The sequence below is a fragment of the Acanthochromis polyacanthus genome, chromosome 5 (assembly GCF_021347895.1).
Source record: "Acanthochromis polyacanthus isolate Apoly-LR-REF ecotype Palm Island chromosome 5, KAUST_Apoly_ChrSc, whole genome shotgun sequence".
NCBI classification, from domain to species: Eukaryota; Metazoa; Chordata; class Actinopteri; family Pomacentridae; genus Acanthochromis; species Acanthochromis polyacanthus.
Genome location: NC_067117.1, coordinates 44,578,668 through 44,597,188, shown reverse-complemented (window position 1 = coordinate 44,597,188; position 18,521 = coordinate 44,578,668). Strand labels below are relative to the sequence as shown.

General features: G+C 38.2%; 1 protein-coding gene across 5 annotated transcripts in view; it reads right to left on the bottom strand.

The window, feature by feature from the left end:
* Positions 1-1,874: 1,874 nt before the first annotated feature.
* The window catches only part of LOC127534128 (gastrula zinc finger protein XlCGF26.1-like), a 39,769-nt gene continuing 23,122 nt past the window's right edge, over positions 1,875-18,521 (bottom strand). The window contains exons 1-5 of one of the 5 annotated variants that reach the window (XM_051948612.1): positions 13,506-13,668; positions 12,758-12,924; positions 12,325-12,426; positions 5,070-6,437; positions 1,875-4,165 (exon numbers count right to left, since the gene is read on the bottom strand). In XM_051948612.1, coding sequence (XP_051804572.1) covers positions 3,917-4,165; positions 5,070-6,437; positions 12,325-12,342 — 1,635 coding nt within the window. In that variant the 5' untranslated portion in view covers positions 12,343-12,426; positions 12,758-12,924; positions 13,506-13,668 and the 3' untranslated portion in view covers positions 1,875-3,916. Of the gene's footprint in view, positions 4,166-5,069; positions 6,438-12,324; positions 12,427-12,757; positions 12,925-13,505; positions 13,669-18,521 lie in introns of those variants that run through there. The other 4 variants (XM_051948611.1, XM_051948615.1, XM_051948613.1 and 1 more) reach the window with 4 other exon arrangements.

The window sequence follows — 18,521 nt, the reverse complement described above, 5'->3', positions numbered from 1 at the left end:
GCAATATATAGTGTCACCACAAGGCTTCAGCTCCCAACCTGTTGCAATTCTAGAAATATTAACCTCTCGATTTTAAGATATCAAAGAATAAAAATCAAGAATAAATCTTCAGAAAAATAAAAAAATACAGATGGTCTGAATACCCCTTCTTTTTAACATGTTTTCATTTTTTTTCTACTTCAAAAATAAAACACTTTATATTTGTATTGTCCAAAAAACAGAAATTATAGAAGATAAGTCATGTTAATATTCTAACATATTCAAACAACCATACAAATAAAAAACGTCATTATCATTGTTTAGTTGAGTAGGCCTATTATTTGTTACAGTTAACAGGCTGTTTTTTTTGTTTGCTTTTTTCCCTCTTTTTTGTGGGCGCCTTCAGCTCCACTTAATTTTTTATTATTTTTATTTATTCATTTATTGATTTGTGGCCGCCTATTGATGCAGCCGGTCCGCTTTATTTATTTATTTAGCCTAATCATTTGCGGCCGTCTATTGATGCGGCTGCTCCGCCCCGCTTTATATTTTCATTTATTTATTTGTTTGTGATGCTGCCTGGTGGCAGCCGCATGACCAGGCAGCCACAGTGGCATTTGCTCACATTGCCCAATGGCCAGTCCGTCCCTGGTTCTGTCCTTCTAATGATCTTTGAAAAAGGAAAGCTCCCTGTATTGGATCTCTCGGTGCACTCATTACATTGTTCTCCTAAATAGATCAAAATTAGAACAGTTGAGAGGTACTGTTGTGAGTCAATGTCAACACTCATGATTTGTTCACGTTGACCATTGTTTTGATGCCATTTAACAGAGGGGACTAGAGCAACACTGTAACAGGCTTGATTTTCTTATTGAACTATGTTCACATGTCCCACCATGTGACTTGCAGGCTCTTTTCCAGCAGCTACACCTGAAGCTTTTTTAGAGTTTTTTAGAGAAAGTATCAAAAAATATATATTATTAATTTAAGGTAACCCTAATTTCAAATCAAAAATATCTCTGTAGATTTGAGAAATCTTGTATGTTATGAACCCCAGCAGAAAATGAACTGCCTTTCTGTAGCAGAGCTCCAGTCAACGTCGTCTTGACAAGTAATTCTTGTGTTCAAAACCGAAGTACTTCAGCTAGTAAATACTATGTAAGGCTTGATTAAAGATAATACTACACTTGTTTTTATGAATCAGTACATGCCATGTTCAGTTTCACTCAGAAATGTCCAGTCTGTCTTCTTTCACCCTTTCCACATCATAGCATAAAGACTCTGCATGACATCAGAGTCACAGGAGTAAATTTTATTGACCAGTCATCTTCTATGAGAGCATTAGAAATTAAAATGCTTCCATTTTGAAATCAGCATGTCAGTTGCAACATCACAAAGCAACATCATGCTGCATAAACATGTTTTTTTTCCACCTATAGCACTTGGTTAAGTGTATTAAAATTCAAATTGTAGTCACTTCTCTGGACAAATTTTGAATGATATTTTTTCAAAACATACCCTCATTCTGTGATTGTGCCATTTGTCCTCTAGGGGACAAACTCAGTTTCAAATCATTGACCATCTCCCAAAAAAACTTTTTTTTTTTAAATCATAAACTGTGGAGATTTACAATGCTATCTATGAAATATTAGCTCAGTATGTCAGACACTTTCTTAGAGGTTTTTCAGTGGACTGCAGACCCAGTTTCACTCATTTTGATTTTCTCACATTGAAATTTGAGGCTGTTTGAAGATGAATATCTCAAGAACAATTCTAGATAAAAGCCTGAAACCTTCACTTGTTTGTCTTGCTAACGTCAGCAGATCAGATTGCTGTTAAATACAGCAGTGGATTGGACATCCCATACATTTGTGAAATACTGCATTAAGAATCACTTTGAGGTCTTCAAGAGTCATTTATTTTAGTACAATCATAAAACTAAACACATCCTAATAAAAGACATTAAAACTGAAAATTGACTGGTTCCATAAAATATTTCTTGTAAACAACAAACCAAAAAAAATATCATTTGTATTTGTGTCTTTCTGATGCAGCCACACCCTTAGAAACACACGAAAAAGACTTTTCAACAAATATTTCATAATATTTAAGATTGTGTCAAATTTTCAGGGTGTCTCTGTGCTTGTGCTAGCCATTCTCCACTTCGCCATAGGCGAAGCCTTCCTCAGGATGGCAAAGCCATTTTTAGCATGTTTAGCCACGGTGGCGAAGCTAATTTTGCCTAATAAATGTGAAAAAAGGGTTAACTTGCAACTTTTTTGTAATTTGCCGAGCGATAATCAAAGAAAATAACAAACTGCGTCTCCTTTACTGAAGAGCGCTACCGAGTATAACCGGAACGACCTGAATGCTTCCGATCATTAATAGATGCACACTGTCACGTGTCTCGTCTCAGCCAATCAGAAAAAAGGATACAGACTAACCCAGGTGTTGTGCAATTTTCACACTCCCCGGAAAAATCTGACTCCCCCTTCGCGTGAACGCGTGTGACTTACTTTTCACTCTGTGGCCACTTGACAGGTTTTTCTGTTGTACGTTTACTGCTTTTGCTGTTGTTTTTGGGTTAAATGTGACTAAGTGCTGACCTGCAGACATGTTTTCCTGTTAAATATGATTAGGTGACATGTTTCTCCTCCTCTTCTCATCCGTATGTGCCCACCCTAAATGGCATTGGGGAGATCCTACGCTACGCTCAGCTTCACTCCTATGAGGACATCAGGACAGGACAGGGTGGAGTCGCCAAATATTGTTCACATTCCATCAGTGTTCTACACGTGTCATTAAAATAAATGTTCACTGAGAAAACTTTATATCTCCTTACTTAAAATCAGACTCCCCTAAAAATGCAAGATATGGCATCAAAATATGTCTGGTATTTATGTATAAAGTCTTTAACATAAGTATCGTTCTTAAGTATAAAGTAATTTCTTATTGTTGTTATTTTTATAGGGCCAGTTCACAATATAATAGAATTGAAATTCTTTATTGATCCCACACCTGGGAAATTATTTGCTACAACAGCTAAAACACCAAATCACAACAAGTTTTAAAAAAAAACTCGTAAATTACAGTCTGTAAGAACAGAATAATAAAATAAGGGGCTAAATGATCACAGTATGGCAGATTAAGAACAGAGAGACCATTTCAAAACTAGGACTTTAACAGAAATATGCAGGTTGAGTTAAAAGTGCAGATTGTATGATATGAAATAAAATCTGGAGTCAGATTTTTCTGGGCCACTTGACAAAATCTGACTCCCCTACTATTCTTGGAATGCAAGAAGTGGCAACCTCCAAACTTTCTCAGCTACAACATCTGCACCTCTGCTACTGCTGTGTGAAGTATCAACTATGTATTACTTATTACTATCATTACAGGAGAGAAGTTGTAGGGGTAGTCAGATTTTTCTGGACCACTTGACAAAATCTGTCAGATTTTCTCCACTTTCTCTCCTGTAATGACTACTTCACACAGAAGCAGAGGTGCAGATGCTGTAGCTGAGAAAGTTTGGATAGACAGATAGACAGATCGACAGATCGACAGATCGACAGACAGATAGACAGATAGACAGATAGACAGATAGACAGATAGACAGATAGACAGATAGATAGATAGATAGGAATCCTAAGGCCAGTAATCTCCTCAATTAATTATGATTAATCATCAGAGAATCACTGAACCAGCTCTGCATCTAACGGGTTCCTGCAGCCCAGAGGGATCTCAGGAACCATTAAGGTGGTAATTGAGGAAATTCGCCCTGCTGCTCACTGCCTCCATCCAGACGTCTATCCCTCTACCACTGATAATTCATTTAACTGAGTAACCACTTTGAATGGTTTAATTAATTTACAGTCACGTCTGTTAATGACAGCTTTCCTCTTAATGGATTTTGCAACGAAGACACTAAACAAAGAAATTAGACCTGAATTCTGTGAAGCCGGATCTCAAGGACTTTAAGTTTGTGGAGGACTTCATGAACTTTTACTGAATCCTGCATGGAGAAATCTTCTTGGCAGGGGTTCAGTCTGTGTCCAGTGTGCATACGCTGGTGTCGTTGTAGGGTTCCTTGTTGGTTGGACGTTGGTCCAGACTGGTCAAAGCAGCACTGTTCACCATTGGCAGAGTGCTGACAAGTCTGAGAGTTTTGTCCATCTGTTCCGTTCTGCTTGGAAAACAAACACACAAACACAGAGAACGTCAGTGTTTCCTGCAGCATTGAAGAACTGATGCCTTGCCTGAGATAGAGAGCACCCCAAATGACATCTGAAGACACTTTTACCTGTTGGAATTTAACATTCAGTTGTCTGATTACATCAGAATTCCTAATCTTACCTACATCCCCAGATTAACCTGGACCAGATTTCTGTGACAAAATGAATACAGGTTAGACTGAACGATAGCTGATAATGTGTTAACCCTTTAAGCTTCAATGTACCGCCGGCGGTACACCTACTAATTTGCATAGGAATTTCAGGAATGTCCGACGGGTGCAAACGCGATTATACAAACACTATACGCCGATGGAAAGCTTAGATTCTCATGAATCCGCCGGTATAAACCACTTTCAGATGCGATTACCACAGCGGGTGAGAAAAACACATTTGTCCGACAAAAACAAATATTCATCCATCCGTTCTCTATACACGGCTTCAAAGCACACAGCGCGACTCACATTTCCGGGTTTATTATTACACACAAAAAAAAGATTCCACAAAAAACGGCCATAATCCAACCTTTTACATCCAGACAACACAAGCCAGTAAACTATTTTGTCCAAAACATGTCCTGAAGTCGGTATAAAATCCCCGAATCGGTCGTTTTCAAGGAAATGCACCTCCCGATGCGCGTCCAATATTCCCCGTATTTTTCGTAATTTTTTTTATTTAAAAATAGAATATTAGCGATTTTTTGTACTGAAAACGGCTGGAATTGACTGAAGCTTAAAGGGTTAACAGAATTCAACTGACCACAGTTGTTCAAAACAGTTTTGAAACAATTTTGCATCAATATCCAAAATTATTCAATACATAATTGTGTGTACACTGTGACTGAGACCAGTCTTTACATACCTCACTGTGACACTGATTGAATGCTTTCTTTCTGGTGTGGATCTGCTGGTGTTGTTTCAGGGAACCCAAAGTTGTAAAAGTCTTCTTACACTTGTCACATCTGTATGGTCTCTCCCCAGTGTGGACACGTTGGTGAACTTTGAGGTATGCAGTGGAGCTGTAGCGTTTCCCACACTGGTCACAAATGTATGGTTTAACCCCAGTGTGGGTCACTTCATGAGCTTTTAACTGCGAGTACATTACAAATAGTTTGCCACAGTGATCACATATCCACACATCATGTCCAGTGTGGATGCGTTGGTGATATTTTAAGGTCTGTTGGGAGCTGAAAGTTTTTTCACAGGAGTCACAGTGGTACCGCTTTCTACCAGAATGGGGGCATTGATGGATCGACAACTGTTCATGTTGAGTAAATGTTTTCACACACTGATCACAGTTGAATGGTTTAACTCCACTGTGAATGAGTTGATGATTTTTTAACGTACTCTTCTGAGTAAAAGCCTTTCCACACTGATCACAGCTGAATGGTTTAACTCCACTGTGAACGAGTTGGTGGGATTTTAAAGAGAGCACGTGAGTAAAAGCCTTTCCACACTGATCACAGTTGAATGGTTTAACTCCACTGTGAATGAGTTGATGAGTTTTTAATGTACTCTTGTGAGTAAAACCCTGTCCACACTGATCACAGCTGAATGGTTTAACTCCACTGTGAATGAGTTGGTGGGATTTCAAAGAGAGCACGCGAGTAAAAGCCTTTCCACACTGATCACAGTCAAACAATTTCTCTCCACTGTGAATGAGTTGATGGGATTTCAAAGAGAGCACGCGAGTAAAAGCCTTTCCACACTGATCACAGTTGAATGGTTTAACTCCACTGTGAATGAGTTGATGTCTTTTTAAGTGACTCCTCCGAGTAAAACCCTTTCCACACTGATCACAGGTGAATGGTTTAACTCCACTGTGAATGAGTTGATGTTTTGCTAGATTATTCTTGTGAGTAAAACCCTGTCCACACTGATCACAGCTGAATGGTTTAACTCCACTGTGAATGAGTTGATGTTTTGCTAGATTACTCCTGTCAGTAAAAGCCTTTCCACACTGATCACAGCTGAATGGTTTAACTCCACTGTGAACGAGTTGATGTCTTTTTAAATCACTCTTCTTAGTAAAAGCCTTTCCACACTGATCACACCTGAATGGTTTCTCCACAGTGTGAATACGTTTGTGAATTCTTAGCTTTGTTGCTGTGATAAAAGTCTTGCCACATTGCTCACAACTGAGTGATTTATCTCTTTTTGCTGTTGTTGCCGAACCATCCTTATCCACCTCAGAAGTCCCACATCGCATTCCATTGCTGTGTTTACATTTCTGTAGCAAAAGACAAAGATAAAAACAGAGGCAGTGATGGAAGAGCAGTCATGAAAAAAATGATCCTAAAAGTCTCAATTCCATGTAGTTGGACATGAGGCTGAAACTAGATCAAGAATCTGCAGACATGCTAGCAGCTTTGTCATTAGAAACCTAGAAATGTGTCAACAGCACACTCACAATGTCAACAAAGCTATTTTCACAGGCCCATAGTTTTCAGCTTTCTGCACAGTAGTTTTAGAATATTGGGTAGTAAAATCTGTCGATCACCATGAAAAGCAAAGCAGAGCTGGGACTGATGGGATTGTACCACCAGGATCTCTTGATCCCCAGACTTTCCGTTAAGTTACATTACTGGAGAAATGTACAATATGAAAAGCATACAACATCAATGTCCAGATTTAGGTCTTAATGGCAGCAGGGTCAATTCAGACCACCAACACTTTATAGTTTCTCCTCGGGGATCAGATGTTGACACCAGTCCAGAAAAGATCTGTAATTCTGCCACTGAATTCTGGATTTGACCCGAACGACCCGGGCAATTTGTTGTGCAGCAGTTACACAAGCGTTCACCATCAAACAACAAAAGCAACAAAACAGTAAAAGCAATAGCAACGATTAAAGGAAATGTTTTAAAAATGTAAAAAACACAGTAAAACAATTACAAGCAAAATTGAAGCTGCAAGCAGCATTGGGCGGGACCTCGCCCCGCCCCCCCACGCTGTCAGCAAGCAAGTGCCGTCCGTGACCAAAGATGAAAGCCAGAGGAGTTCCTCTGCCGGAATATTGTACGGTTTTGGAGGAGATAATCTTTAAAGGGTTTTCATATTTTGGGTTATAGCGCCACCTCGATTGAAGATAGCTCAAATCGGTCGAACAGGTTTTCGTAGAGCTCAAGCGGGCAAACGTGCGTGCCAAATTTCATATAAAGTTATGCATGTTTATGGGGTCAAATTAAGCGAAACATGGTTTCAGGTGAAGACAAACTTTGACAGCTTTATTAAAAAAAAACTAGACAAGTTAGCCTTTTTCTTCTGATAACTTTTCTTTGGCTGGATATTCACCATGATCTGTCCAAATATGAAGCCAGAATATTGTACGGTTTCGGAGGAGATAATCTTTAAAATGTTTTAATATTTTGGATTATAGCACCCCCTAGATTGGAGATGGCTCAAATCGATCAGACAAGTTGTCGTAGAGCTCGAGCGGACGAACGCGTGAGTGGTGGTTGCATGTCTCTACGACATTCTTGTGCGGAGAGCTGAGGCCTTTTGTGTTGGCCTTTTGTGTCTTTGAAGGTTTTTGTGTCCTTAGGTGGCTATGGAGTTTTTGAAGATACCTTTTTCAGAATATCGAATTTTTCGCTTGACCCAACGTGGGTGCCAAATTTCATAAAAGGTTATGCACGTTTAGGGGGACAAATTAAGCGAAACATTGTTTCAGGTTAAGACAAACTTTGACAGCTTATAAAAGAAAAACTAGACAAGTTAGACAAGTTAGACAACTTTTTCTTTTGATAACTTTTGTTTGGCTGGATATTCACTATTATCTGTGCAAATATGAAGCCGGAATACGCTATGGTTTCGGAGAAGAAAATCTTTAAAGGGTTTTCATATTTTGGGTTATTGCGCCCCCTGGATTGAAGACAGCTCAAATCGTTCGGACAGGTTTTCGTAGAGCTCGAGCGGATGAACGCGTGAGTGGTGGTTGCATGTCTCTACGACATTCTTGTGCAGAGAGCTGAGGCATTTTGTGTTGGCCTTGTGTGTCTTTGCAGGTGTTTGCGTCCCTCGGTGGCGCTATAGAGTTTTTCCAGAATTTGTTTTCAGAATATTGAAATTTTCGCGTGACCCGACGTGCGTTCCAAATTTCATAAAACGTTATACACGTTTAGTGGGTCAAATTAAGTGAAACGTGCGGGGAAAAAGAATAATAATAATTAAAGCTGCAAGCAGCATTTGGCGGGACCTCGCCCTGCCCCCCCACGCGGTCAGCAAGCAAGTGTCGTCCCTGACCAAAGATGAAAGCCAGAGGAGTTCCTCTGCCGGAATATTGTACAGTTTCAGAGGAGATAATGTTTAAATGGTTTGCATATTTCAGGTTATAGCGCCCCCTAGATTGAAGATAACTCAAATTCATCGACAGGTTTTCATAGAGCTCGAGTAGTAACGCGTGAGTGGTGGTTGCATGTCTCTACGACATTCCTGTGCGAAGAGCTGAGGCCATTTGTGATTTTTGCAGTATTTGTGTCCCTAGGTGGCGCTACAAAGTTTTTCAAGATATTTTTTGCAGAATATTGAAATTTTCAGGGGACTGCACCTGCGTACCAAATTTCAGCAAAATACATGAACGTTTAGGGGTTGAAATTGAAGCGAAACATGGTTTCAGGTGAAGACAAACTTTGACAGCTTATAAAAGAAAAACTAGACAAGTTAGCCTTTTTCTTTTGATAACTTTTGTTTGGCTGGATATTCACTATAACCTGTCCAAATATGAAGCCGGAATATTGTACGGTGTCAAAGGAGATAATCTTTAAAGGCTTTTCATATTTTGGGTTATAGCGCCCCTGTGACGAACAGGGCCGTCCGTCACATATGTTTGCACCTTGCACACGACACTTTATATATTCACTTAGCGTTTTAATGCACCCAACACTTTGAGAAGGCTAATTGGTAAATAAATAATTTGTACGCGATTGTCGGTTTTAAATATTTTATTATCAAACATTTTTATTGAGGTTGCCCGTAGGTCCGGTCCGGTGGCGTCATCTCTGGTGATGGCGGCGGCCGGGTCTGCAGAGGCAACATAACAATTGAGATTGGAATGTACAATATTGTGAGATAGTTTTAAATTGGTTGTTCTCATTAGTGTGGTGTGCATGCGGTGAATGTATTGAGTGTTGTGGAGGGGTGGGTATGTGAGTGGTCTGTGCAGTTAACCTACCATTTCCTCTTGTGTCCAGGTGCGTCTGGCCAAAAGAGTCCCCGGGGAGCCAGACGCCCAAAAGACAGTTCCAGGCTGAACCAAGGGGAGGGATACGGAAGGGGTGGCTGCAATAGTTTTAACTTTATATTTTGTTGTTGGATTAAGTTTGGTGGTTTTAGTTGGGTTAGTTTGCATTAGTTATTTTTTGTTTACTTTATTCTGGGTTATGGTTTATGTTGGAGAGTTTTTAACTTAAGTTTAATAGCTAAGGTTAACACAATCTACCTGCACAGTTTTATTGGTTTATTCCTGTTGAGCAGACCAGTATTAGAGGAGGCTTTTCCCCTCAGTCGGGGTTGTTCTGTTGTGGTCTGCTGCTGGAGAAGCCACTGCTCCTAACCTCTAACGCACCTTACGACATTGGCACTTTTTTGCACTTGCACTTTGATTACTTTGTATTTTTGCACATTTGGAAAATAAAGAAGAAAAAAAAGAAAAGAAGTCGACCACTCAAATGCTGCCTCCGCCTGCCTTTGTACCGCTGTTCTTCCACCGCTCGAGCCGCTTGATCACAGCCCCCTAGATTGAAGATAGCTCGAATCAGTTGGACAGGGTCTCATAGAGGGGGAGGAGACGAACGCGTGAGTGGTGGTTGCACGTGTCTACGACTTTCCTGTGTGAAGAGCTGAGGCCATTTGTGATTTATGCAGTTTTTTGTGTCCCCAGGTGGCGCTATAAAGTTTTTCCAGATTTTTTTTTCGGAATATTGAAATTTTCAGGAGACTACACCTGTGTACGAAATTTCAGCAAAATACATCCACGTTTAGGGGGCGAAATTGACGCGAAACATGGTTTCAGGTGAAGACAAACTTTGACAGCCTATTAAACAAAAACTAGACAAGTTAGCCTTTTTCTTTTGATAACTTTTGTTTGGCTGGATATTCACTATAATCTGTGCAAATATGAAGCCGAAATATTGTACGGTTTCGGAGAAGATAATGTTTTAAGGGTTTTCATATTTGGGGTTATAGCGCCCCCTAGATTGAAGATAGCTCAAATCGGTCGGACAGGTTTTCGTAGAGCTCAAGCAGACAAACGCGTGTGTGGTGGTTGCATGTCTCTACGACATTCCTGTGCGAAGAGCTGCGGCCTTTTGTGTTGCCTTTATGGTTTGTTGCCGTTTGTCGTGTCCCGAGGTGGCACGATAGAGTTTTTGCAGATTTTGTTTTCAGAATATCGAATTTTTCGCGTGACCCGACGTGCGTGCCAAATTTCATAAAAAGTTATGCATGTTTAGGGGGTCAAATTAAGCAAAACGTGGTGGACTTGTAAAATAATAATAATAAGAAACGGAGCAAATACAATAGGGACTCGACAGCTTCACTGGCTTGGTCCCTAATGAAAGCCATTTAAAGAAAAAAAATCAAACAAAACATAAGATAGACAGGGACATCGGCAGCAATCTTGGTCATTTAGTCAGACATAGTAAAAGTTTTCAATAAACGGCCACCGATGTAATCAGGTAGAGGACTTTTCTTTGGTCTGCACTGTTTGAGACACCAGATTACATTGCCCACATCAAGAAAGGGATTCTATGGAGACGCTGACATGAGACAGTTTTTAGTCTCATCATGTTTAGCTCTAAAATCATGGGAGTCAAACCTGACATAAAAACTGTTTAGACTTTGAGCCAGCTCTAAATCACAATTATAACCGCTGAGCTGAACTCTCTCATTGACACATTAATTAGTCCCAGTGATCAGATTCATGCCGTCCCAGACTGAACTGAGGTTGTTCATGTTCATTCACTCGTTTGTCTTTGTATTGTCTTTTGTGGGTCCTGATCTCCTGCTTTATTTCCTTCTGGCGGTTATACAGATTTAGTGTATTTCCTTCTCTGAAGACTGTTTTCTTTCTGTACAGTAGGTCTTTAAGCTTCTTAGAAAGCCATGGCTTAGTGTTTGGATACAGTTTTACAGTTTTTTTCAGGAATAACACTGGTTTCACAGTCTGTGACCCAGCTGCTCACAACATCAGTCGGTTCATCAATATCAGCTGAGGACTCCTTAAACACGTCCCAGTCAGTAACCTCCAGACATCCCTGCAGTGTGTGACAAACTTTCACTCTGATGTTCTGCACTTTGCCTTGCTTCAGTACAGTGGTAGACAGGGATAAGGAGGATGCAGTTGTGGTCAGAGGAACCCCGAGGAGAAGCACCTTTCACATTGTTGTAACAGATCAAAGATTTTGTCACATCTAGTGGGGCATGTGATGTACTGATGGAAGTCTCTCAGTGTGTGTTTTAGTGTGCAGTGGTCTCTGGAAGCTTTCAAAGTCAGGACATCATCATCTTGAAGGCATAGCAATCTTAGTGTATGCAAACTTCTGATTGTGAAGAAAGTAATAAAAATTCTCTAAAAAAAAAAAAAATCTTTCTTTCGTTATTCTGGCATTTAAAGATAATTTTGGTCATCTTAACCGACATAAAACAAGAGAAGCATTGCCAGATTTAATGTCAGATCGTGTAAATTAAAAAAAGGGTTATGTGTCGTTTATACAGTGTAAGTAAACTTCTGGGTTCAACTGTCTGAATTTCTTGAGAAGGAAAAGGCTGGTAAACTCACAATGCTCAAAAGTATTATTCTCTACCAAAGAAAATGCTGCTCTTTACCTTCCTGAACAACTTGCTTGAAAAACAAGACTTTTCTTCCGTTACTTATCTTCATCACCATGTAAGACATTTTCAGAAAGTATGATCAGCAGCTAGTTCAGCCTCAAACAAAAAACAAGCAGCTTCCTAGCAGTCCACCATTATATCCTCAGTACAGCTGCTTCTGCAGAGCTACATCTCTCCAGCCAACGTCACCTGGCTTTGGTCGGCCCATCTAACCAACTGGAGCAACTTTACACATTTTAAAGAACAAATTCATGATAATAATGTTACAGTGGTATGTTTCTCACTTTTTGTGAAGAATCCATGTTTCCTCCGTTGTTGAGCTCAGACTAAATGGCTGCCAACATTCCTCTGCTCCTCCGTCAGACTCTCCTCCTCCTGCCAATCACCTGTCACATCAAACACATCTTCATTAGGATACCACTCTATACACAAGTGTCAGAGTGTCCCATATGTTCATCAGCCAACACAGAGGACACATTTCAACTCAATAGTTCACTTTTAGCTCTTTTCAGTTTCACCTAAAACTGATACAAATGAACTTAAACTGTTAAAAATAAGGAGCATAGACAGAAAACAGACATGGAAAAAGAGAATAAAGAGAACATAAAGATGCTGCTGCAGGTGATTCAAGACAGGACTGCTGGTAGAAAACTGTTCATGCTGTAAGTTAGTGAATGTATTTTACTGCTCAGTGTTCTGTTTAAAGGCAGCTCTCACTCTCTGTTCTTTGCACTCTCCCATAGTGTCAAGTGTCCTCCCACTTTCAATGACAGGTGATTCTCATTGATGATTTTTCTCACAGTTTGTGCAGTTTCCCCACTTGAAAAATGATGTTTCATCTACCCAGGGTTTGAGCAGGACTCCACTCATCAATCAGACAGTTGCTTTCAGAACACAAAAGGACAATGTTCACATCACTGTATTCAGCAAATAGTAACAACCATTCCTCATGGACATTTTCACCACACTGGCAAATGCTACTCCACTCAGTTTATGTTTGTCAACCTCAACACCACATAAACTGAAGCGACAATTCAACCCAATACTATACCACACATGAATTTATCTGCATTTTAAAGAGTTGATTTTGAATCACAGTTTAACAAATTACTCTGAGCATTTTTTAAAACTATTTTATACTTTTTACTTCATGGTTTTAAAATTATTTAAAGTGCATAAAGTGCTTTTAAAGTGCAATCCTTTCCAGATCCAATAAATAAATAAAGGGCATAGTAAAAACCCACCATTACAAACAGGATGAATTCACTGGTCTTAGCTGGAACCCTCTAATTAGCACCAATTAGCCTGCAATCTTATTTTCAACTGAATAATTACAAAACACACGGCAATTTTTGGTAAACAGACAAAGTTTACTCCGTGGCTAATGCTAATGCTAACACATACTGCAGTGGCACACATCGGCAGCTTAAACAGTCTTTTAGAGTCTCCAGAATTCTGCTCTTACCGGCTGCAACCCGGATTTTGGAGATGAAGGCAATCCTGCACAGTTTGCCGCAGATCTTGATGCTTTCCCAACAGAAACTCATGGCCACTTTGTTTGAATGCGGTCATTCATTCTCAGTTCCTCCTCAGTGCTGTGTGTGTCCCCTTTTTTGCCGCCGGTGGCAAACCTGTAGCCGCAGATTGTTTCCGCCCCAGCTGAGTGTAGGACCTGTGCGTAAATGCTTCTCCTTTGAGTTTTCAGCTCCTTCCAGTTTGACTTGACACATAGACTGCTTTGCACTCTGTGTCACCTGTACCTTCAGAGCTCTGAATAAAAGAACAAAAGATTTATTGCAAAGAACAAAAAGGTTTTGCCTCCACAGCAGCTTGTTATGAAAATGATTGTATTTGATGATTGAATGTTCTTATTCATTGTAGTACTGTGTGATGTGTGCTAAAAGAGGAACAAGGACACGAGCTATCATCAATATCATTTCATCTTACATGGCTAATTTCAAAAAATATGACATTATATAAATATGCACTACTGTTCAAAAGTTTGAGGTCACTTAGAAATGTCCTTTTTCTTGAAATCAGTTTTTTCAATGAAGATAGCATTAAATAAATGATAAATCCAGTCTAGACCTTGTTAATGTGGTAAATGACTATTGTAGTTGGAAACGACTGATTTTTAATGGAATATCTCCATAGGAGTACAGAGGAACATTTCCAGCAACCATCACTCCTGTGTTCTAATGCTACATTGTGTTAGCTAATGGTGTTGAAAGGCTCATTGATGATTAGAAAACCCTTGTGCAGTTATGTTAGCACATGAATGAAAGTGGGAGCTTTCATGGAGAACATGGAATTGTCTGGATGACCCCAAACTTTTGAACGGTAGTGTACAGAAGGATATGGAAATCATAACGCAGTGTTTGAGCGGTCGTAGGTGAGCTGGTGTGCTTGAGCTGCAGTGAGTACTGGAGAGGACTTTATAGATCTACATACACCACCGTTCAAAAGTTGGGTTTTCATGTTTTACATTTCTAAGTGACCCCAAACTTTTGAACACTCGTGTTTGCGTCAGTAGACTGTTTTCTGCTCAAGTCTGCTAAAATTGGATCCAACCTGTTAACCTGCACACCAACTGACCTACAAGAGCTGCCGTGTTCATGTGCTGGGGATGCAAATTTTGGATAATTGGTGGCCTTAAAAAAGAACTGAATTATCATTTGCATGAAACAAAGCCAGGAGACATCATGATGTGACTGGTTCAGCAGGCTTTGAGTGACACTGAATTAAACTTCTGCTTCAGGAAAACATGAAAGCTCTAACCAGCAGCCATTAATCGTCACAGGAGACTTTTTCACTGATCTTGTGTTGTGTTTGGTGAATTTACCATGTTGTGTATTTGTACTTTCTCTGTGTACTTCACTGACAGTAATCTAACCACTGAGAGGCAGAACTGCTAAAAGTGTTTGAAGTTAAACACAGCAGTGTGTATCTGGTTCAGACAGAATTAATCCTCATGAAATGTGTGTGTTTCATGTAGTAACATAAGAAGGTTTTGTTTGAATGGTATGTTTTATTTTGCACAGGACCTGAGGTGTTGTTCATATTGTGTGTGTGGTTGTGTTAATTGTGTGTAGTGATCTGAAATTCTGAGCCCTGTTTTCAAAACCGTGCTTAAGCAATCTTTAAAAAAAAATGTAATGCTAATGTTTCACAGATGAGACTGACAGCACATATCTACAGCCAGCAGCCAGTTAGCTTAGCATAAAGTCTGGAAACCACACAATGGGATAAATAAAGGTGCTAACAGGAGCTAAAATGGTTCATAACAGTCATGCTACTGAGAAAACACTTAAATTCCAAAGAAAATCTCCCATCTAGATTATATTTAATTCCAAAAAAATTCAGAGAAAATACCGCTGGTATTTACAACATAAAACAGATGAGAAGTGAACAAAAACCTCCACATTACTTGGCGATTGCTATTTGTTGTGGTCTGTATCTAAAGCTCTGGATGCTAGAAAGCAAATCTCATGAAAACGCCCCACACTTTTCGCTAGCTGAGCTGCGAAGCTGCTTGCCTGGCTAAATACTGGAGCTGTGTTGAAAATTCATTTCTCCATCACTCACATGTATGAAATGACAAATGAAAACAGACCTCAGGTTGAAAAGAAAACCGAAGTTCCCCTTTAAGTTCTGGTGTTCTTATAAAACGTCATCAGTCAGAGACCAAGTACTTTTTTTTTTTTTTTTTTCTCCGTTTATTTGTAATCATTTACAAACATTAAGGCATAACATTACATTCATAACCAATCAAAATATGCTACTTTGAGTAGAAGCCAACATCAATCAATGATACAATGAAAAATAATACAAAAAAAAAAAAAAAAAAATTCTTAAGGGTCAGTTTAGAGGTCAGTTAAATTGTAATGCTCTATTTGATTTAATAGCTCTATTGCAGTTTTCAATTTCATGTATTTCAAGGATTTATAATATTCTTTAAACTCATTTATAAAACATTTAAATACGGGAGGGGATTTGAAATATTTAGACTTATGTATATGATGTTTTGCCAATATGAGGATTACATTTATCAACAAGTTATCTAATTTACTTTCCAGAATCATTCCATATAAAATATCAGCCTGAGAGGATAGTTTAACAGTTACCTTCTTATTCTCCAACCATTCTTGGATCTGAGACCAAAAAACCTTAACCAAGACACATTCATAAAAAATGTGACTTGTAGTTTCCATTTCTGTTTTACAAAAGACACATTCATTACTATCAAATTGAAATCTAAGTCTTAAAAATTCACTTGATGGATATATGTTATTGATCAGTTTAAAATGAATTTCTTTAGATTTTGGTAACAAGGGGTATTTTAAATAATCTGTTCTTAATTTCTTGACTTTAATCAATTCAAATTCTCTAAAATCTTGGATTCTACAATATTGTTTGGGATATAAATCATTAGTAAGTATTTTTCTAATAAAACTATTGTTACAATTTCTATCCAAAAAGTTTATCTCTTCTATAAAAAAATTAGGCAATCTAGGTACTGAATTGGAATGAATAACTACTTCTTTGGCTTGTGATAGGAATGGTTTAGGAATAGCATTTACAAGACTGAAAAATTGTTTTGGATGACAGCAAAAGTTCCATTTCACCCCAAAGTCATTGTATGAGAGAATATTTCCATTTGAGTCCAGCAAGTCCATAATACACCAAATATTTCTGTCCATCCACTCTTTGTAAAATAGAGATTTGTTCCTTCGAAGAATGTATCTGTTGTTCCAAAGCGGTGTAGTATGGGGGGTAAAGTTATGTTTGTATAACATCTTCCAGTATAGGAGAACCTGCTGATGAAATCTTGACAACTTGATGTTTAGTTTTTTAACATCATAATCGCATTTTAACAAAAACTGTAACCCTCCACAATAAGCAAAAATATTATTTGGAAATGTATTCCAAAAAACATCTGGATTCTTTAAAAAGGACTTCAACCAGTTATTTTTAATTGTACCATTCATACACTCATAATCAATAGCTTTTAGGCCACCATGTTCATATTCCTGGAGCAGAACAGCTTTTTTCAAGTAATGGGTTTTGTTGTTCCAAATAAAGTTGAAATTTAGTTGATTTACAGCTTTAATAAAAGATGGTTCTAATGCTAGTGAGTATGTGGGGTGCAGAATTCTAGACATTCCATCAACCTTTGAGAGCAAAATACGTCCAAAAATGGTAAGATCTCTTTGCATCCAAAGGTTATAAATACTTTTACATTTGTTCAATTTCTTCTCCAAATTTTCTAAATGTCTTTCTTTTGAATCTTTAGTTATATGTATGCCTAAATATTCGACATGTCGTTTTATATTGAAATTATGTATGGAGGTATCGGGAATACTTTTCACTGGTAAAAGTTCACACTTATCTAAATTAAGAAATAAACCTGAAGCTTTGGAAAATTGCTCCACTGCATTTAAAGCTGTGAGAATTTGACTATGGTCTTTAAGAAAAAGAGTTGTATCGTCAGCATACTGACTAATAAGCAGTTCTTGATCAAAAACTTTGATCCCTTTCAGAGTTTGTATATTTTTTAGGTGAATAGCTAGCATTTCTGCAGCTAAAATGAATAACCCAGGACTACAAGGACAGCCCTGAATTATACCCTTATTTAAGTTAAAACGATTTGTAGTACCAAGGGTCAATGCCACTGAACTATTCCTTTCTTTGTAAAATATTTGCATTGTTTTAATAAACTTTATTCCATAACCAAAAAGCTTTAAAGATTGTGTTAAGAAGGGATGCTCTAAATTATCGAATGCTTTTTTAAAGTCCAAAAAAAACATTAAACTATTGTCTGTAATTAACTCTTCATAGTCTAGTAGATCAAGTACTAGGCGAATATTATCATGTATAGAACGGTTTTTCATAAAACGTGTTTGAGTTGTGTCAATAATCTCAGGAAGAGTACGCTTTAATCTTGCTGCATATATATGAGATAAAATTTTATAGTCATTATTTAGGAGTGTAATAGGTCTGAGATTATCGACACGTCTCCTGTCTTTTCCGGGTTTTGGAATAAGAACAATAACTCCTTGCTTCATTGTTGGTGGGAGGTTTTCTTTTTCAATTGCTTCTCTAAACACATCAAGCAGAAACTCCCGTAGTTCAGACCAAAAATGTTTATAAAAATTTGAAGTCAGGCCATCACAACCTGGTGATTTATTGAGTTTTAAACTACTAACTGCTTTGTCTAATTCATCTAAAGATATGTTTGAGTCACAAAGTTCAATTGAATCATTTTTGAGTTTGGGAACATTATGGTTTTTTATTACATTCAAGAAATCTTCGCAATCTGTTGGTGAGAAGCAAGAATTATATAAGTTAGAATAAAACGAGTATATTTCTTTTGCTATTAACTTAGAATCAAAGCATTCATTACCATTTATTATTAAGGAGTTTATTACATTTTTTTCTTGTCTACTTTTTTCTAATTTAAAGAAATATGAGGAGTTCTTTT